This window comes from Pollicipes pollicipes, unplaced genomic scaffold (assembly GCF_011947565.3).
Source record: "Pollicipes pollicipes isolate AB1234 unplaced genomic scaffold, Ppol_2.1 Scaffold_3447;HRSCAF=4054_pilon_pilon_pilon, whole genome shotgun sequence".
Lineage (NCBI taxonomy): Eukaryota > Metazoa > Arthropoda > Thecostraca > Pollicipedomorpha > Pollicipedidae > Pollicipes > Pollicipes pollicipes.
In genome coordinates this window covers 5,501,727-5,523,075 of record NW_023596297.1, presented here as the reverse complement: position 1 = coordinate 5,523,075, position 21,349 = coordinate 5,501,727, and the positions used below count along the sequence as shown (strand labels likewise).

Sequence of the window (21,349 nt, the reverse complement as noted above, 5' to 3'; positions counted from 1 at the left end):
CCTGACGGCGACCCGCGAGCACCAGCCGCCGCCTGAGGTCGGCCGCCGCTGTTGACACACAGCGGTGACAATGAGGTGATACGGACCCGGTCGATAGGTGTGAGGCGCGGTGTGCCTCGGGCTGCCGCGGCTGTCTCGCGCGGACTGCGTGGAGAGACCGGAGAGCCGGGGCTGCGTGCTGGGGGCTGGGCGGCTGTCTGGGCTGCGCGGTGAGGCGTGTGGGGACGCTCTGACGAAACGCTGACACCAGACCAGCTGTGACCGCGGGCTCCGCCACTCCGGGTGCCAGGCGACGAGTCCCGATACAGTCCCGTGACAGGAGACTCCGCCGCTCGTGACATGATGATTTACCTGTTGAGAGCTGCAACCATGGCAAACGGGCTTTAGAGCGAAGTTTTCCGTGTGGTCGCACGTGATATGCTATTTCTGGTATTCACAGCTCTGCGTCTTTACCCAGAAATACTCTTAATGCTAGACGGCTGAGATGTGCTGTGCTACGTCTTTAGACGGTGGGATCGGCTTGAGACTCCTATTCTGGCACCAGACGATGCTGCTCTGGCTTATACTCTGCTGCGTAGCGGTAACACTAGATCACACCGCCCTGACCTTAGATCGGATCTCCCGCGGGTGAGACCGTCGTACCCGACGTTAGACCACGCTCCCCTGACGTTAGACCATACTCCCCTGACGTTAGACCATGCTCCCCTGACGTTAGACCATGCTTCCCTGACGTTGGACCATGCTCCCCTGACGTTAGACCACGCTCCCCTGACGTTAGACCATGCTCCCCTGACGTTAGACTACGCTCCCCTGACGTTAGACCATGCTCCCCTGACGTTAGACCACGCTCCCCTGACGTTAGACCACGCTCCCTGACGTCAGACCATGCTCCTCTGACGTTAGACCATGCTCCCCTGACGTTAGACCATGCTCCCCTGACGTCCCCTGACGTCCCCTGGCGTTAGACCGCGGTTCCCTAACAGTGACGCCGGGCCGTCCCCTCCCAGGCCGGCTGTACCGTTGGCTGCCCGGTCGTCGTCACGCACCGGCCGCGCCGGTGCGTCTCGTGACGTCACAGCCGGCTGGCGGCTGTGCGGTCGGTGTGCGCGGGGGTGACGCCGCGGCTCCAGTGCGGGCGTGACGGCCGAGACGCCGCCGCGTGGTGCTGTTGTGCCGTGTCCCGCGCGGACGCAGGCGTCGCATACTGCCGGTGGGTGCCGCGGGGGGCGGGGACGGTACTCGTGATATGCGGACGGGGCGAGGTCGAGGTGTTTGTACGACTTGCTCGGTGCGTTGGCGGGTGTCTATAGCTATAGCGCGTGTGGAAGGGAAGCACTTGTATGTCGCAGGCTTCGCTGCGTGGTGCGTTCATCTGATTTGTTGAACAGCCCGGCAGAAATGCTGACATGGAGCTTGAGTCAGGTCGTGACGTGGCGTAGTGACATGCGACCTCTAGCTTTCAGGAACGGACACCGCTCTGAGACGTCAGATGGGGGACATCTTTTGTAAAACCGTCGCTGTTCATTGGAGTTACAGTCGGTGGGGTCACCGGTGAAAATGCTCATATCACTGCCTGAAAACGCCAGCGTGCATTAACGCACCTAGCAAGAATGCTGCTCAGACTCAGCGGTCCATTGTGAGACTTTATGGCGCTTTGTTGCCCTGGTATGTGGTTGGCCCGGTGCAACCTCTGACCGGAGTACGCGGAAGGCAGGACCGCCACCTCGAAAGCTCTCACTAATTTCACGAGATTTCAAGCTGGCAGCTTCGCGCTGGCAATTTATTGGCAAGCTACAATTTCGAGCCGGCGAAACAAAATTTCCAACTAATTTCGCGACCGGGCAGGGGCTACCCTTGTTAAACGATCTCTCAAACCAAGATGTGTCCCAGCCACACTCAACGCTGCGTCACCAGCGTAGACCTTAATTCAGTTCGACCTCGGTCACTGCGTGACGTTTTGTTTTGAAAGCGTCTCAAGCGAGCGATGTCTGACAAATTATATAATACGCTCCGTCCGGCGGCCACCGCAGGCGCGGCTCATTCGTTCCCGCCGGCTGCCGGCGAGCTTACCTCGAACGCGAGCAGCCGAGCCGCGTTAGTGAGGCAGGTATTCAGACCATGACAGCTGGTGACGAACCTGAGTCACGGCAGGGCGGCGCCACCCGGTCCGCTGGCAGCGCTCCGCTCTGGCCGCAGCTCCCGTCTGTCCGCTGGCGGGCCCGCAGCGTGTCCCGTCCGCCCCTGTTCCGGCCGCGCGGCTGAAGCGCAGACGGCGAAAAGCACGCGTGTGAATACCAAAAACTACGCAATGCAAGTGTCAAAACGGGCAACTTGTCAGTTTTCTCACAGGACAAGTGCTATTGCCCAGACGCTACCCTCTGCTGGAAAGCCTCTCCCCGTTCCGGGCCTGAGAACGGTATCGATAAACACGACGAGGGCGTCAAGATAACCCTGAAAGCTTGCGATCTCAAACAAATTCTCGCAGGAGCGTCTGACTGAATTTGGCGACAACGCGCATGTGACGTCACGGCTCAGCGCCCGCTGGGCTTGCCCGACAATCGCATCACACTTTCGCAGTTGCAAAACGCATGATAGCCCAATGGTCGTTGCTGCGGTATACGATTGCACGCGGTGTCGTCCGCCCCAACCACACGTGTCCATTGGCAGATTGATCGCGGGTTGTTTTGACACATATGCTATGTCTGCGGTTATCAGTGCCACAGCAGCGTCCCTTGCCCGGGAGTTATCATTGGTACACATGCAAAGGCGATACTGAGCCCCAATGTGAGGAATTCCGGGGGCAGTGTCATTTCACTGACCGTGTGTACCTCTCGCATGGCGTGATGTAGGAATCAAATTGTCACGACAGGTAACAGACCTAGTCAATAATTCGTCTGGTGCTTACTCTAGGACCTTTTCTTGAAAGGTTTAATGACAGGTCTCGGAAGTGAGGGGCTGAGTGTGGATAACTGCCGGCACTTTTCCTTGCGCGTGTCTTGATATCAGCACGCACCTGCGGATGTCACGCACGTGCTGACCCGGTCGGCCGCTGTCGGGGCTTTCTCCTCCGCCGATGACTGGCGGCGGGCGGCGCTCCCTGCCGAGCTGACCGGACCAGTGATCCCTGACCCCGGCGTGCCCGCAGGCCGTGCCGAGGTCAGCAAGGTGGGGTCGGTGCCCAGCTGCCTGCTGCCGGCGGGCTCCCGCTGTCCGACGCCCGCCGCCGTCATGTCGGCCGACACCATCCGAGGTGAGCTGCGCCGACGACCTGACCTGGTCATCAGGTGACGGGTCACGTGCTGAGCAGGGAGACGCGCCCTGAGGATTACCGTGGAGAAGCCGGCCCGGCGGTCTGGCCTGTTTAGACCACCGATCCCGAGTCGCCTGTGAGCATAGCTGCGGAGTGAGACGTATTTTCGCGACCGCGGGATGTGCTTTGTGTGACCTTCCGTGTGGTGAATGAGTTTATGTGGCAAAGCAATCGTCACCACCCGTTGCGAGCTGCTCTTAGAGGCACGACCTATTGAAACGGGACCAGGAAGCTGACTGTGTCGAAAACGAAGTCAGAAGAACTTTCATCCAACCAGATGGGAGCGCTGCAGTGTGCTGGGGTCTGTCCGCATCTGCTTTAGCGATGGCGCGTGGGTGCCATGCGCCCCGAAATTCGCAGCACACGGCCAAATTATTTTATCGACTGCGATGCCCATGCATTATTTTACACGTTTTGTGGGGGAAGTACAGGCACCCTGCCGGTTTCCCCAGATCCCGAATGTGGGCGCAGCTCCTGAGGCTGCGTCCTCCTACCTTCTGGTTGCGTCTGAAGATATTCTCGTTGATATGCTGAATTCTGCCAGACAAGCAGATTAACGTACAATGTGGTGCTCTTGTGGAAGTAGAATGGAGCCGTAAGGTGAAAGGGCAAGTCTTGGATGCTGAATGTTGTTCCGACTCTGTCCTTCGTACCACATACATTCTTCATGCATTTACCCGAACCATCCAATACACTGGTTACGTAGCATTGCATTATTGTACAGGACACCAGTAAAGGGGAAATAAATAGTAAATCAATTCTCGTTCAAGACGAATCCATCGGGTCCAATATCGTACACTTCATTAAACTTGACAGATGGTGCCTTACCTGAAAATTTCAATAGACCGAGCATATTTCCCGAAACGGAATAAGACAACCAAGCCTTTCAGTGCATTAGTCATGCAACTTAACTAACCCACCAGTAAATAAAAAGTGGGGCGTTCATCGACGTCAGCTGGTGGGCCCCTTTTTATTTTTGGCGTTCAACGTACTTACCTGTTTTTGTTGTAGTTGACATTTTTGGTAACCTGTTCCTACTCATTTATGCGATGGTGTCCTCTGGTTCAACATGAAGTCTGCCGTAGCTATGCATCATTTTGTGCCAATATATATATATATATATATATATATATATATATATATATATATATATATATATATAGCCAACGCTCGAAACAAGGAAGGATTACATGTGCAGCATCAAATAGAATGCCACCATCTACCAAAAATACTACAATTCATTATAAGTATGTACCTGTCTTCTACAGCCGAGTGAGAGGCCCGCCATTTGAGCTCCATCGCCTAATTGGCAGCAAATCGCGTGGGCCATTTTGTGTGGGCCTTTTATGTACCTACCTCGGGCTTTGTTCTCATATCCCGTAGCAGGGTCTCGGTACGAGAGCACCGCGTAATTTCAACGCTCCGCACGATCGATCGCTTCATTACAAACGAGGGCCGCCCGGTCACGCCCAGCAGTGTCTTCCCGTCACTGGCTGGCTGCCCTTCCACACGAGGACGGACGGCGCGCACTTGGGCGCCCCAAGCCGCGCCAGCGTGTGGCAGACCGCGCGCCCGACCAAGAATTCTCCGCAAATGACACGGTACAATCAATAATGCCGTAGTTTCTAACAGCATAGAAAGTCGGATTCATCACCGGGTTGGTCGTGGGAGACCCGTGTGTTTGTGAGGCGCGGCAGTGGTCCAGGCGCTGAGTAACGGCGCCTTCAGGGGCCCGACGAGCTCGTCCGTCTGCTGCCAGCATTCAGTGAGTTTTTCTCTCCTTTCATTCATGTCTGTTTTTCCAACACCATCCACTAAAGCCTGCGGCTCATCTTGTTCAATCGCGTAGCTAAACAGAGCTGACACGGCTTACACCTTAAACGAGCGTTTGTGTGGGTTCAATCTCAGTGTTTTCACCCCCCAGTCGCCGTGAACCATTCCGATTCACCTGGCTCTTTAATCGCTGCTAGCGTTGTTAACCAGATCATTGCTATGCGCACCTGCCGCTTAGAGCGTCCGTCTTGTGCCGTTTGGCGATGCGTGGCGCGGTGGGGATGCTAACGAGCTCGGGCGGCACTGATTGATCGTGCCGCCAGCTGACCCGGCGCGACCCCGGCTTTGCTGCGTGTGACCCCGGCATTCGCCAGCCCCGAGGCAGCTCGCCCGCGGGACCTCCTTCAGATAGATTTCAGTGACGGTTTCTACATCCCTTGGCTTTTGTCTGTCGCTGCCACCGGCTTCTTATGCTCTTCAAGTGCATGTAATATTTTTGTTGGGATCGCCACTGCTACGCCCCTACAGAGCTGTTTGTATGGGCAAAACCAGCGCCACATTCCTTTACTCTCCCTCGTGTGAGCCAGTGACGTCACGGACCTACCGGGGCGCCCGCTAAAAAATACCAGAGAATTGAGCTCGTCCGAGCCGCAGGTCTCGGTGGCGTAGCCAGTGGGGGGGGGGGGGGGGAGGGAGGTGGACTTTTGGGGTCATGCCCTCTTCCAAGGAGATGGCAGGAGCCCTCGGTCCCGAGGTTCTGAGCCATTTTTGGCTGTTTGAGACGCCGGTAGGGCTTTTGAAATATAAAAATGGGCCTTCGAAGTATCAAAACAGGATCCTGAACCGACGACGAAAAGCGAATCTGACCGAAAGGGCCCTTGAGATGGCCCAATTTGGTACCCTCCTGGGCGAATTTCTGGGGACGCACTACCGTCCCAAACCGAAGATGCCTCAACAAGTATGCCAAATATCTACATACGGTACAGGAGATGATTCCGGGGCAGCGTGCACCTGTGACCCCTCATTGCCGCCACCTATCGGTGGTGACACGCAAACATTGGCTGTGCTGGTAACGCTGAGCTCTTGGATAGACACACGTACTCATATTCAAGCTTGTTTTGGACAATATGAAGGCTGGTCGCCCGCGGTGGCGACAGCGAAACTTCGCCGGCCGTCATGCGCAGGTGTAGGGTGGTATAGGTATAAGGTGGTGACGGCACGTGGCTGGTTCCAGACTTTCTGCGCAAGTATCGCGCGTCAGGTTTTCACTGTAAACGAGGCAGGGACACGCCAAGTCAAGTGGACGAGGGGACAAGTGAGCGCTGTCCAGTCGTGATCATGAGCACTGCCTTGCGTCGTCGAGTATTCGCATAAGGGATCCCAATGATTGCTCAATACCTCTGTGTGACCAATGCTTACTACATTGAAGGTATATATTGGTATATTGAAGGACGACTGTAGGCCATGTCTGTCAAGACCAAGGCGGTTCCGAAAATGCTCCATTTTAAAGGACGAGCGTGCCCTAAATTGCCCGATGTCGTTTTTACCAGAACGAGCATAACATTCTTATTTCTCCAAACATTTGGTGTACCCCAACAGACCCTGAGCCGTCTATGTTCCCACTTCCTTCAAGGCAAGCGTTGCAGGCACTGATATTAAGTGTATAAGTTACCCTGTGCTGAACCTAAGGGAAAAACACTAACAAGGCAAATCAATATATGCCACGTTGCAGTTTCTTCAGGCCTATTACTCCTTCAGTCCTGAAGAAGTTTCAAATGGAAATATGTTGACTATTTTTGGCCATTTTCCTCAGTGTGAGAAAGAGCTCCTGAGTTAAGCTCACGCTCATCTTAATTATGCCAGAAAGCGATATCCGAGCTAAAGCACTGACCAGATGATTCCTTTGCTCAAAGTTCTCCAAAGATGTCATTTGTCGATCCCTCTCAGAACCACTAATCGGTGCAATTATGTGTGTGACCTTACCGAAGTCCGAGCCTAGGAAACAGATCCTTTCACTGGTCAATGTTTAATGATGGCGCAGCATCTCAACCTGGCCGGCTGGGCCTGTATCTCTGCGTATCGGCGTCTTTGTGTGTTCACGTGCGTGTAGCCATTCTTCTGCCTTTGTCGGACATGCATGTGCATGTGTGTATTTGTGTAACGTGGACATTATAAAGCGGTCTGGACAACCCTAGTTGAGTAATAAACGCAGTGAATCTTTCCTTTTGAGTGAAATATTTTCGTGCCTCGCCGTGATGCTTATTTTACACGGAAACCGAAACAAAGATGCGGGCACACGAAGATAGACACAGGCACAATTATCTACCAAAGGCAGAAGCGTCGTGAAAGTCATGGCTCCAGGACAACTTTCACGAAAAGTGGAGGAGCTATCATACCTCCTCCCCGTCGCTACACCTAATCGCAAACGTCACGGTCCGTCACGGTCAACGATTCGTCCTGCATATGTAACGTAGCCTATTTCCAACAGGCGATTAAAACAGCAATGACTAGTGCTTGAGCGATAAAAGCACGCTTCCTATGTTAGCAACAACAGGCATTAAGTCTCACGCAAATGGCCGGCCACCACCGTTTACGGCTTGGTAGCTGAAACGGAATCCTTCTGCAAATGGAACCATCAAATCTGCGTAATTTGGCGCTGGTCACGATCCCGCTGTTAGGTTCTCATATGACTCAAGGCTATGCAATAGCACTGCCAGCTCCGTGACAACAGGAAATAAGAGAGGTTTAGGTGAGGGGTTTAGGGCTTCTATTTTGCATTAATCTCCTGTCGGCGTGTGTCGTAACGTGCATTATCTCGAATCGTTATATCTGAGGAAATAAGTATGAATTAATTGGCAACAGAAGATAAGTGGAATTAATTTTCTTCAACAGATGAAGGGTAACTACTACCTTGCAGTACCATCAGCGATGCAGCTTCCTTTTCAGTTTCGGGGGGGGGGGGAGGATATAAATTGGCCTCTAACAATGGCTCCAGCCACCCCAGCTTTAATTTAAAAGTGGATTAAATCCTGGGAGAATTTGGGGGTAGATTGTCTCATTTTTCGCTGTTCACCCCGAACCCAAATCACGTCCCTGGTTGTCATTTCTAAAACTGTACGCCATCTTTAAACCGATGACAGCGGAACAAGCACGGGGTATTTGTTAGTACCGGTGTACATTACGTGGGAGCCTTGCTCGAGATAAGGCACCCGTTTGCTCGCTGAAGCTGCCGGAGCATTTTCCAATTACATGCTGGCTGCGCGGGGCAGCGTGGTGTGGAAGGCACAACAGACATTACACGCTCGTCTTGTTAGCTGAGTGAAGCAGTAATTGCTCACCGAGCACTGTGACGAGACTGCTGAGCCATCGTTGTGAGCGCTGTGAGAGCTGTCGTTAATCGTTGACGGGCGGTTTTGTGTTGTTGGGCGTCATGGGAACTCAGCCGCCGTTGGCGACGGCGAGCAGGACGGACAGCTGATTGCGTGTCACAGGACGTCGCCGAAAGCGGCGCAACGTTCGGGGTTCGCCGCGCCGTCACGGTTATGATCACGCGCCCTTGCCGACTTCATTTTCGATCTGCCACGCCTGTTTGATCGCTAACGGGGTCGGCATGTCAAATAGTGGGTCACAGCCGTCAGACGGCCGTTTTTATTGGCCGCCCGGCGGGCCGGACCGGGCCGTGCACTGAAGCGCGTCACGTGACAGTGATGGGCCTGTCAGGTGAAAGCCCGCCGGTGCGTTCCGATGACGCAAAACACGGATAGCTCCGAACAGGCCGCCGAAAAACCCTGTCAATGAACGTCATGAGTTCCTCGTCAGCCAGACGTCAAGTCAGATGTTTTATGTTCCAGTGGTGTTTCAGGGCGCCCCAGGGCTAACCGGACTTGAAATTTCCGAAAATACGCGAGCAGTTGGATATCCGCAGATCAGGTCGGGCTGGCTCAGAGGCCGGAGGTCCGTGGGGCTACCGATGGCCCTCGCCGACCGGTTCCAGGTCGGCGAGCACTGTAGACCGTGCCGTCCTGAACCCATGCTGACCCGTCAGCCAGACCACCCCGGTGCGACGCATCTCGGCAGAAGTTCGTCCTTCGTGGCGCATGTTAGCCACCCCTGTGATCCGGAGGCACGATGCCAGGCTTCGTTATCCGGCGGCCCCGGGTACGAGTCCCAGAGCGGGCGTGTTGTTTAGTCGAAGTGATATGGAAAGATCATCTGGCGCTTGGCTGGCGGGGTCAGCGAGTGTCGGCCTGGGGCGACCGTGCGACAGCATTGTGCGGTACGGAAACCCCCCACAATTCTGTCAGGTGAAAAAGCGGAGACAAAACTGTCCTTTGGAGTAAACTGCACAACTTGAATAGTTGGTTCAGGTTGCTAGCAACAGGCTTTGTGTAAGTTGTTTTCTGAATCTAGTCACTCATGCAAACCAGTCGGAGTATATTTAACGTAATGCACAAAAACAGACTGGGAACATTCCACCAAGACAGGATTGCCGAATACCGGCTGAATGTATACTGAAGGGTCTGTTTCACATTTGTAAGCGGTGTGGACTGAGATAACCATTCTCAAGATCATTCCGTGGAGTCATAGTTATACCCCTGGTTTGGGTTTGAATCCTCTCATTTCTAAGCTATGTGTACACAAACTTGTGCAAATTTTCGTGCCTATTTTGAATTAACCCAGATATGTATGACGTCATAAAAACGTTACACGAATTCCGCCTCCCGACTGGCGGTTTTGTGTTTTAGGCAGAAAAATATGACCATTGAGATATTCGTGTCTGAAGTACCTCAGCGCGAACTGCAGCATTAATGGACAGCAGTTGGTCTTCAACCACTTTAACGCGCTAAATGCAAGTTTCAAACACGTACCCCGTGTTGTGACACGTGATGCAGGAATTTGGGCAGTGCTATTTGGAAATGAGGCTGGGAATCGAATAACTTAAGAATAGAGCCATAACCGGGTATGGGAATGCAAGCAAAGATTAAAAACATGGACTAACTTACAATATAACACGAGAAAGCGCTACGGCACGGGCACACAACGATATTCGGGTTTAGTGTACACGTTAGCGCATGTGTTAACAAGTACTAACGTGTTTAGTGCATAAGTTAACAAGCCGCCTCTCGGCGAGTTAACACTGCAAATGGTTCAGCCGTCCGCCAGAGTGGCTGGTCTGACTCGGCCAGCCTGGCAGCGACTTTGACCTCTTAAGAACTTGCCATGATTTGATCAAACAATGATGTGTAAACTAGTATATTTGCTTAATAATGAAATTGTGTTGTTTAGAGCAGTCCTTTGACTTAAAAGCTTAGTGATAGAAACAGGGCAGCTTTTCCGTGATATCTCATGCTTACCGCAACATTTAGAAATTTAGAACATTGCTTTTAAGTTGAGCGGCTTCTGGCTTAAAGCAATGCGTTGTTTTGTTAAAGTAATGTTTTAGCCGTAGCCAACAATCGGGTTTCAAACTATGCATGAAGGCACTTACTACCTATCATTGCCTGTCGTTGTATGTGCTTTACGCGCGTGGAATCAAGAGAAGCTGCGTCTCTGTTTCTCGTCGAATGAGCATCTAAGACATGAGCTGGTCGCTCTGGAAAGCAGCCGTAAACGGGTTGAAATCCGCTCCAACTCCAGCTCCAGCTACAGCGCCCAACGAGATTTTGTGCCGGCGCCCTCCGGTTCTACAGAGTGAAGATCACCCCCAGCACAGCCCCAGCTCAGTCCCGCCAGCTGACGGCGCACGCCGGCGCCCTCCGGTTCTACAGAGTGAAGACCACCCCCGGCACAGCCCCAGTCCAGCTCCGCCAGCTGACGGTGGGCGTCAGCACCCTCCGGTCCTACCGAGTGAAGACCACCCCCGGCACAGCCCCAGTCCAGCTCCGCCAGCTGACGGTGGGCGTCAGCACCCTCCGGTCCTACCGAGTGGAGACCACCCCCAGCACAGCCCCAGTCCAGCTCCGCCAGCTGACGGTGGGCGTCAGCACCCGCTGGCGCCGCAGAGCCGAGCGGGGCGGATCTGTGGCTCGCGGAGAATTAGCCAATCGTTACCGAGCCGGCGATGATGACGGATGGGGCGGCGTCGAGCGTCGCGGCCGGCGCGTCCCGCCGGCGCCGACACCGGCCGCGAATTACGCGCGAGAACCGGCGCGGCGCGCAGCCGTCCGCGCGCCCGCCATGCTGGGAGCCGCGCGCAGCCGCGGCTGATTACGTGATCGACAGCCGGCCCGTGGGAGCGGCCAGCAGTGCTCGTCCGATGCTGGTGTTACGGTGCTCGTCCACCGCTGGTGTTGCGGGGGGTTTGGGTGACGGCAGCTGGCGCGCTGATGGTGGGGTCTGCATTCTGCCGTTGGAACGTGCGCCGTTTTCCGTTACCGAAAGCTTCTGACGTGTTTCGATCTCTTTTCCGTACGTTTGACTTTTCTGTTCCTCTCAATATAGCTCTTCACTCTCCATTCTCGCAACAGATAGTCTTCTGTCTCTATGACGTTTCCCTAACATTGGCATTCTCCATATGCTTTTTTCTATGCTCCTTTTCCTCTCTGCTGCCATCCCATCCTTCCCATCTCTGGTCGACCTCGACGGTTGTCTGGCGAACGCTGGCGCTGCAGCTCTCCCTGTACCTTGGTCTGGCATTGCTCTTTAGCCCGTCTACTAGCCAATGTTCGTGCAGCACCACCGACTGGCTCTGGCCCGCGGTGCTTATAAATCATCAGAAGCCGCAATTAATTTTACGAACCACGTTACTCATGGTGACTAGACGCAATCTTCTATCTGTTACGGGCTGTGCCCATTACGCTGATGTTATTAACCGCGGCGTTTAAGCGGTGGGTCGTTTCTTCTATACCGGTGCCGAGACGTGACCGGCACCCCAATGTGATCACGTGATCGGCACCCCAATGCGATCACGTGATCTGCTGAGTGCCGGCGGATGACGTACACAGACGGTGAAACGGGAACGAGGCTAGACGCCGGTGGCTGTCTGATCATGTGTGGGCGCTGGATCATATCTGATGGTGCAACCACTGGGGGTTCGCTTGGCTGCTGGAGCCATATCTTGAGCACTTTTTTGACCCTTGTCTTCTTTGCCTCGTCCACCGCCCCCGGCCTGCTAATTCATGAGTGGGACCAGACGCCGAGCTGACCTGTACCGGCCGGTTTTTCTGTCCAGCTTCTGCCATCTCCGCACGCCAGGAGACGGACAGACGCCGCGCCCTCCCAGCTCGTGCGGCGGATCATGGCCCCATGTTGGCTCATCGATACAACCGCCGTCGTCGTCCGGCTCACGCAGCTCGCTGCCATGGTTACCATTGACTTCGTGACAGTGCTTGCCAAACAGATGCAAACAATAATACAAATGGTTCCTCGAACGCTTTTAACGATGGCGTGGAGCAAATAAATGTAAATAAACGACGTTTTAAAACGTGCTTCATTTATTGTATACAAATATGAAACAGCCATTCAGGACAAACTCAGGTTGACGTTCGCCGAGGCCATTACCGCTCTCGGAGTGACATTACCAAACTCGGGGTGACAGCTAAGGGATGAAATGTACGTGCTGTTGATAAAGTATCTGTACTTTACTAGAACATTCGGGACTTGATTCGGTCATAAACACTCATTCACGGCTTGCCACGACCGTGTGATGGGAAACTTCGGTTACCACAGGGAATTTGCCGCGATTGCCTGGCTCGTGTGAGCTATCATACCGCGTCAGCTGTTCGGTCGCTGCCACGCCGCGGCCTCCACAAACCATGCTTTAGCCCTTTAAAATGGAAAAAATTCATAGATGAAAGAATAATCGGCTTTGCTGTAAACGCGAGAAATGCCTTGAGCTCCTGACTTTTCGACAATGAAATCAAAGTTTTATGCTGACAGTTATCGACCATCATTACACCAGGAAGGTTCTGGTCGGCGCTTAAGAATTGTCATTACCCGACGTTTCAAGCCGCGCTTGTAATCACGAGTGAGTGAACAGGGTCATGACAGGTTAAGGAAACAATCATGTTTAACAACCAAGCCACGCGAACCCAGAAAATCCTCCAAGTTTATGCAGGCACTGTCACTAAAACGATGTTAAAATAATGCAGATTCCAAGCTCCGATATTCACTAAACTAAGCATTCACTAAATCACCCGGTACAAAGCTCTGCGCCAGGGGGCTGCACAAAATATTGGCGGCTGAGCCGGGAGGCTACGATGACCCACGTCCGATTATACGACGGTTACGGTTCAAAATATTATATTACCATGGACTTCGCCACGCTCAAATCGATTCAGTAATGCTTCTTAAGTGAAATCTCGTCAGTTTTGTGGCAGCGGGGCTAATGCTCTTCGATGAGATGTCACTTGCAATTTGTCACTTGCTGTCACTTGTCACTTGCTGATGCACTTTGATGAGATGTCACCTGCACTTTGTCACTTGCTGTCACTTGTCACTTGCTGATGCACTTTGATGAGACGTCATCGCAGAAATGGATGATTTTAATGCATAGGTGTATGGTTTAATTGTGATCACAGAGACAGCATGAAGTCGGCTATTTACAATTTAGCCAATGTAGGCTTGACGATGCCCTTAACCAGAACCGCCTGGTATATTAGGAGGCTTTCGTTGTGTTCCTATGCCTCCCTTTCTGCCAAAGTCAACATTTTTTACCACTGCAGTTTGCGATCCATTTTCCACTTCAAGATGTCAAATGAATCAGTGGAGTACGGCGCAATCTTTATGCATTTCCTCTAAACGTTTATTTTTTCAGGACCAATTATCGATATTGTGTCGACGTCTTACTTAATGGCCAATCCGGCCAGTGGCCACAAAACTGAACGGAGTTCGTTTACGAAACCTTACAGCATTGGTTTGGACGTGACAAGCTCTGCAGTTACTAATGCTAAGCAATCATGAAGACAAATCAGCAATCTGTGGATCGCATCAGCAATCAGCAATCCTGAGATCGTAATCGCTGGTGCTTCCCGCGGCCGACTGGCCAAAAATTCAAAAGGAGACTTGCAACGTCTGAAACAATTTTCATGATTCCATCTAAATACAGAACACAACCTTTAGTATTTTTCGGAGCGAGTTGAAATTTCGTGTGTGCTCAGGGGCGTGCTGGTCATATTCACCTACAAACCGGGACCGGGAGGCGGTTGCCCCCCCGTCAGATCTATTTGATGCGCGAACATGTTGGAATGACTGTTTGCACCCTAAGAATGCCGGGTATAAATAAGCAAATCGAGAACACATGATCTTATTTCGTTATCCTCCATGCACCAAATCGTGTGCACCTGCGGCGCGCTGAACTGGGGCTTCCGGGAAAAAGCTTGTGCGACATGTGCCCCCCCCCCCCCTTTACGAAATCCCTCATACGCCCCTGCATGTATTTGTCTGAGAGTGCTTTTTTATATATTAACAGAGATTATCGTAGTTTACAGCCTATGTCGACGGCCTTGTGTATTGAGTAACGGCCTATAAACAAAATAAATTTATGACATTGCAAGTGATCGGTCTCTTAACGAGCAAATACCGCGCGTAACGTTTGTATTTAAGGCAAGCTACTGTTTTTGTGTAGGAGCTACATGTGTGAAAACGGTGCACAGTCACCATGATATTCAGAAGCCCAAAGAATCCCTGCAATTATGAGCGCTTGTCCTCTTGAAGGGGTCAAGCAATCCCACAGGAATCCATGAAACCCGACCACGTTTTTAACTGGCAATCTTGAGCGGCACCTTCGGCCGTTTAGTGGCTTTGGCACGACAAGGGGGCACAACCCAGCGCGGAAAAGCGAAAGGCATACAGTATCAGTGTTCCCTAGTCGTTCGAGCAAACTTGATTTTCTTGAATGGCGGTGACCCTTAATCGTGGACTGGATCCTAAGGAATCTAAGAAATCAACAACAAAGGTTGACCTGGGCTAGCTAATGGCAAACAGAAACAAAACGTCTGAGATAGGTGTCTGGACAACCTGACATGTGTCTTGTTCATAAATGGGTAGCGGAAGTCCCGGATTCCTATGCGTCATTTGCACGTGGCTAAAAGACGGTTAATTTTCACCACGTTATTTGGGATGCCGTCGAGATAGTTTGAATATCTGGCGGTTGGACTCTAAGTGGCTGGGAGACGACCAGGTGCTCACTGCTAAATGGTGGGGGAAAATGTCGCAGAACTTTTTGTGCAATCACCGAACTAAAGATTTTCCGACGAAAAGAGGAGAACAAAAGAAGCAACCGAAATGGAAAAAAGGATATCTTACGGGCATTAGTTAAAACTAGCCCCAGTCTTCAATGATCCTAGTTTTCTTTGCCAAGCTAAGGTCCGGGAAGGGGAGACGATCGTGCTCCTAAAACGGATCACGATCTGACCTCGATGTGATTTCAACGGGGTCTTAGAAGGGCCAGCGGCACAGTGGTGCAGCAGGTGGGTCTTTTTGGACTATGCTCCCGCCTGATGTGACGTAACCCCTAGTACCAAAGGCCCCAGCACTTCGTGCAGTGTAAGACATTCGTATGACCTTGAAAACATGAAACTGCTCCCCGAGGCACCAAATGAGAACCCGAATGTCTGAAGCTCTCCCGAATAAAAAACAGGACGCCTTTGACTTGCCTTTGAAGAGGCTTGCTTAGGCTGAAGGCCCTCCACGATCCGATTTTCTCCCCACGATCCGATATCGTCCCCATCGGGCGACGTTTTGGCTACGCTGCCGCAGTGGCTTGCACAAAAGTACGGTAAACAGCCGTTGACAGGGTTAAGTCAATGTGTCCCGGAACGGAATGACTTCGAAAGCACCTTTAAAGCCCCGCGGATCATGTAGTTTGAGGTTGTTATGTGGCCCCTGCAGGAGACGTCCATGATCCAGAGTGGGTTTCAGAAAAAAGCAGCACAACTAGGATTTTTAACGCCATATGCATCCTCGCAGCCCTCTTGCAGAGCTTTGCTGTCGCCAATGGTAATGCATATCAATGACACATGAACGTATCCAAGGGGGGGGGGGGGGCACCGAGGCCATGGCACCCCTCCCTCAAGCCAAGGGGTTACATTTTGTCCCTGGCAATTTAGTCCAGTTTCACAAAAGTTCGGAAAAGTATACATTTGTCTCTCCCTGAGCAAATTCTGGGTCATATGTGCCTGCAATGCCATCACCCGTTGTCCGCCTATAGCCCCCCCCCCCCCTCCAGCAATCTACGAGCCGCTGTTTAACATTATTTTTAAAGATATTATTAGGAGGCACTTTTTTGGTTTTCATCATCAGGAGAGAATCGTTATGGATAACACTGACTGGGCTCAGAACGACATTGGAAAGGCCATTGCCTCAACCAGTGGTACAGTCCCGCAAAATAAGTTGGCGGGGGTGGGGGGAGGGGGCGGAGCTTAACAGGAAAAAACGCCAGGCCTATTATCAAACTTCAGGTTAACAGGCTGTACCCGGCTTTTGCTCATTTTCATTTCAAATGTGGGGTAGGGGAGGGGGGGGGGGAGGGCCTGAGGCTGCGACTGAATAGGAAACTACGCCAGCTGGCTCAACTCAATATCGCGCCGGGCATCTCTTTCCTTAAGAGTACCAAATGACGTCCCTGCATGGAATGGTAGTCACGGTTTGACAAAGTTTTATTAAAGACATGATGATACGTTAGTTGCGAGGAAGAAAGAAAGACAAATAGTAACAAAAGAATGGAAGCTGGGAATGACAGAACTCTTTCTAACGTTCTCTGATTTTGTAGCTGCCGTTGCACTGCCTGAAATTAGCAAATTACTTTTGATAAACAAGGTTGCCGGCCGCTTCAAAACTAATCGTATCGTACACACTGTAACAAAGTCAATACCCCTGTCACCGCCAAGTAATGGCTGTATTGTGTAATTGACTTAGTAGCCTATTCAAATGAACCTTCAACGAACGTTTCAGCTGAAGTTTCAGTCGATGTTTACATGTAGCCCAACGCGTGCGCCTGTAAGATCGCTTTTTCATGTTTGTTTTCAACACCGTGTACAGTTGCCAGATTTGTATGTTTAACGCCAACCGACACCATTTGTCATAACAGATACAGCTTTTTCGTTTTACAGCCTCAATTTCCACCCAACCATAATCAATTTTCACCCGAGCCCCACTCCCATAAACCAATTACAGGCGGCGTCTTTCTCATGTCTTTGTCGTTTCCTGTCAACGCCTGGCTGGCGGCGGCCAGCAGAATGAACGTGTCATTACAACTCTAGCCGGCTTTCCGGCGAGCCCCGATCGCACCGCGAGGACGTCGGCCGGCGCTCGGCCGCGCGCCGCTCGGTTCCGCCGGACGCCGGCGGGCCGCCGACCGCGACGTTTCTATCGCCTCGAAACGCTCGCTAATTGAATGACGCCCGTGACGCGACGCGGGCGGGCCCGTGATGCGACGTGACGTGCTGTGACGCGCCGTGACGCTGCCCCAAAGCGTGCGTCGGCGGCGCGCGGTCGCGACACGCCGCGCTGGCCGTCCGAGCGGCGTCGTGAACGCCGGGCTTTGGTCACGCTCCGGCGGTGGCGCGTCGAAATCAAGACGGCCGCCGTGGGCTGTCTCGACAGACCGCCGGCAGCCGGCCGGTCCGGCAGCCCTACCGTAGAGCCGTACAGGCAGCCGTGGACAGCCTTTGGTCAGCGGGCGTGGGTTTTTGAAGTCTTAATATCTTTTGGATGCGATCAGCACTATCTTAACAATTTTGTGGTCACAGATGCATCTGCGATTTATAAGGAATTTGCCACAATCATACCGTTCACTATGTACGAGGGTCTATGGATTATGGATATGGATATGGATATGGATATAAATTGAGATTCTTTATCTGCCAATCTTTGTGGCCTCGAATCTCACTGATCATCACTTGCTCCCGTTGCCGCGGCACGGTGTACGCATCACGTCCTTGTCGGAATGCTCCGAGCGTGACTGTTACCCGATCTCCCGTTCATCTCCTCACGTCTCTACGTGTTTTCTCTCTTACCGCGACCCCCTCGCCGCCGAAAAACACGACCATCGTGCGGTGAAGAAGCCAAGCGTGCTCACCTGCGTGTGATCTCACCGGTTTCTCCCCGCCGCGCCGCCTCTGGCCGCGTCGCGTCTGCGTGCGACCATGATCCGTGTGCGATCCGGTCGGCCACCCCTGCACGGCGCCGATCAGGTCGAGCAGCCCTGGAGCGTCCCGGCGCCACGCTCCAGCTGGGCGCCGCTCGGTGTAGCCGGCCCGCCAGGCCGTTTACCCCCGGCTAATGGCAGGTGGGGCAGGGCCGGCTCGGCCTCTGGACGACGTCTAGCAACGCGGTGCTGCCGGCTGGGGCGCTTGGGCGCTGTGTGGGACGAAAGAGCCTGGGGATACGCCGAGGAACTCTTCGCTGACGGTACCCATTCGGGCTTCGCTTCACATACGATATGGGGGAGGCCTCCACTCGGAGCATGCTGGTCCAGAGCTGTTCTTCACGAAACACGTGATGTTCACCGTGACAGTCCTCGAACCTGGAGGTCCTGATGCTGAAACGCCCGTGACATCTGCAGCTGTGGCTGGCGGGGTCGCTTCGCAGATAGTTCTGCACATTGGGGCCGTTTTGCTACGGCGATACAGGGTAATGTCGCCTCACTCACGTAGATTTCTCCTGAGCTCGCCTCGGTGACACTGAACTGTCGCCGACTCGCTTCGCCGACGTTGAAACATTGGCTTAGTCTGCTGACGTTGACCCACAGCGGTTTCGCTTCGCTGGCGGTAATCCGTCAAACAGTCGCTTCGCGCCGGCGCGGGTGTGCGCTTCGCCGACGTCGATCTATCTTGAGTTCGCCGCGCTCGATGCCGTCTTTCGACGGATCGTTCCGCCGACAGCGCTCCAGCTCACGCTGACCTTTTTGACCCAGTGTCAGATCGTGGTCGCCCCCGTCCCCTCCCCCCCCCTGACCCAGGCGCCGGCCCTCCGCGCGCCAGCCGCTGCACCGGGCTTATCCGTAACCTGTGTCACGGGACTGGGTGGCCTGCAATGCCTCCACCCCGTTCCGCCGCTTGCTGCTGTTGCCGGCCGCAGGCGGCGGAGGGGGAGGGGACGCCCCCCGGCGCGGTGGGGCTCCCGGCAGGTGGCGCTCGGGTCGCCCCACCGGCCGCCAGGGGTCGCCGGGCGGCCGGCACACGGCAGTCGCCAGCTGGACCGACGAGTGGTGCGCGTGACATGGCAGAGGGGGCGAGCGGCACCGCGGGAGGGGTGGACGAGGCCACCAAGAAGCCCATCAAGATGCTGCAGAAGTTCTGGGAGGAGATGGCGATCAGTAAGTGGCGGTCCGGCTCGCGGCCGCCGGTGCCGCTCAGCCGCTGCCGGTGCAGCAATTGTTGACCGTTGCAGCCTTGCTAGTGCATCCATGTCCAGTCATCGATGCCAACAGGTCATTTGGTGTTCCTCCATACGAGCTTGATGTGTCCTAGGACATTATAAATTAATGTCACGCAGTAATGCGACGCGGTTCGCGGAGTGTGACGCAGTTGTTGCCGGCTCGAAGTCCCTGTGTACTTGCAACTAGATAATGGACGAACTGTTGCATGAAGATCCGTGTGAAGCGATGAATCACATCTACTAACAAATTACCTATACTGGTAATCGCTCTTCCGTTGGGCGGGCAAGAACATAAACGCTTTGAGGCTATTAAACACTCGTCTCAGCCACAGTGGAGAAAGGTTTATTACTCTCGGCCATCTTTTGCCGAGCGTTTTTCCCCTTACTTTCGCCACTTTTTGCGCCCTCCTACTTTCACTGGGCGGAGCCATCACGTGGTCCCTGCTGAGTTAGCATGTGGCTGGACGAGTGACATTTATCGCGCTCATAAGCTGCCGTCGGCAGAGAGCGGTGGTGCGACCGAGCAGCGCCAGCCGAGGCCGCCGAAGCTCAATGTTAAAACCTTTACCGGTTCGACCTTGGCGCCGGGGATGGTCCGGAGAATGCGGCCTCAGATTGCGTGCCACTCAGCTGCACACGTCACAGATCAGCGTTGTGTTCAGGAACGGCTCCGGAAAGTCCGAACACCGGGCAAGCTCGGGTTCTCCCCCCGGCTCCCCTCAATGGACCTGACGTTTGAGGGTGGTGCGACGGAGGGCAGTGCAACTAAAATTGGTGCACATGGCATGTGGCCTGGTTGTATCGCTTATTGTATATCAGAGCAGAAATGCAACGTTTAAAACGTCCATGACGCACGAATCCCGCGTTACTCACTTTTTCACTTATCACACGTTGGAATGTGGTATGGCGGGGTGGTTTGACCATGCGCCCAACCGCTCCTTGAAAGTTTTTTTGCACGAGGCAGACGATAGAAAAATAGGTTTGCAGACCAGCAAAATGGGTGTTGCAGACTGCAACGTGTCGCCTCCTGCCCTTCAAGTAGACCGACCATAATTTACGGCGCTTGTGTTTGTGGGACGGAGTCAGGATACCGAACTGCCAGCCTTGAAAACTCCTTATCTCCCTTGTACAATACCCGCGCTGCAAAGTGCAGCGGGCTTTCCTGCACGAGGCGCGCGCGTGTTGTCACCAGCCAGATCTGACGTTCGACACCGGCTCGCGGCCGCTGGGCGGGGGTACTCCGGCGTGACGTCACGGCCCCGGGTTCCCACGCGGCGCGGGCGGCGGCCGTTATTAATTCCGGCGGCGGCCGGCGGCTTCCGCCGGCCGCACCGATCAACCAATTGCTGGGTGTTGCCGGCGAGCGGCCGGCCGGCAGCTGTCAACGCTGCGGCCGGCGCCGCCGAGCCGCGTCCGTCGCCAGCTGACCACGTCCGGCCGGCGAGAGGGCGGCCGGCCATCGGCGGCGACGCCTCTGCGGCGCGGAGAGACGCCCTGTCTCCGCTGTTGGGCAGCGCTGTGCGACTCGGGCGCAGTTTTTCGCCTGTCGCCTGTCGGGCGTAGGTTTCCGCGGTCGCTCATTCTGAAGTGGCTCGCTGGCGCTCCCCGTTTCCGCTGCTCCTAGCTCCGCCTCTGTGGTGGCTGTTCTGCAGGGACGGTCTCGGGGCCCGCCTGCACCGCCCGCCGGAGAGACGCCGGCCCGCCGCGGCCGTCCGGCCCCGGCCTCCCAGTAGAAGGCAGCTGGTTTATTTGTTTGGACTGCGGCCGGTGGTGCGCGCTCCACCTTTATCCACCTTCAGCGAGCGTTAAACGTCTCATAAATTCATGGACGGGAATGTATGGACCGACCTTTGACGCCCGGCCGCCGTGGTGGCGGAGAAAAGTAACACGAATAGATGGCGAAGAAACGGGGCGGACACTGACCAGGCTGAGGGCGATAAGCCGGGA

At 54.1% G+C, this 21,349-nt stretch overlaps 1 protein-coding gene across 3 annotated transcripts in view; it reads left to right on the top strand.

Moving 5' to 3' along the window:
* Window positions 1–21,349, top strand: part of LOC119091243 (glucose-6-phosphate 1-dehydrogenase) — a 56,078-nt gene that overhangs the window by 3,646 nt on the left and 31,083 nt on the right. Inside the window, exons 1-2 of one of the 3 annotated variants that reach the window (XM_037213910.1) lie at window positions 1,139–1,210; window positions 3,146–3,250. In XM_037213910.1, the coding sequence (XP_037069805.1) occupies window positions 3,229–3,250 (22 nt within the window). In that variant the 5' untranslated portion in view covers window positions 1,139–1,210; window positions 3,146–3,228. Of the gene's footprint in view, window positions 1–1,138; window positions 1,211–3,145; window positions 3,251–19,218; window positions 19,341–21,349 lie in introns of those variants that run through there. The other 2 variants (XM_037213909.1, XM_037213906.1) reach the window with 2 other exon arrangements.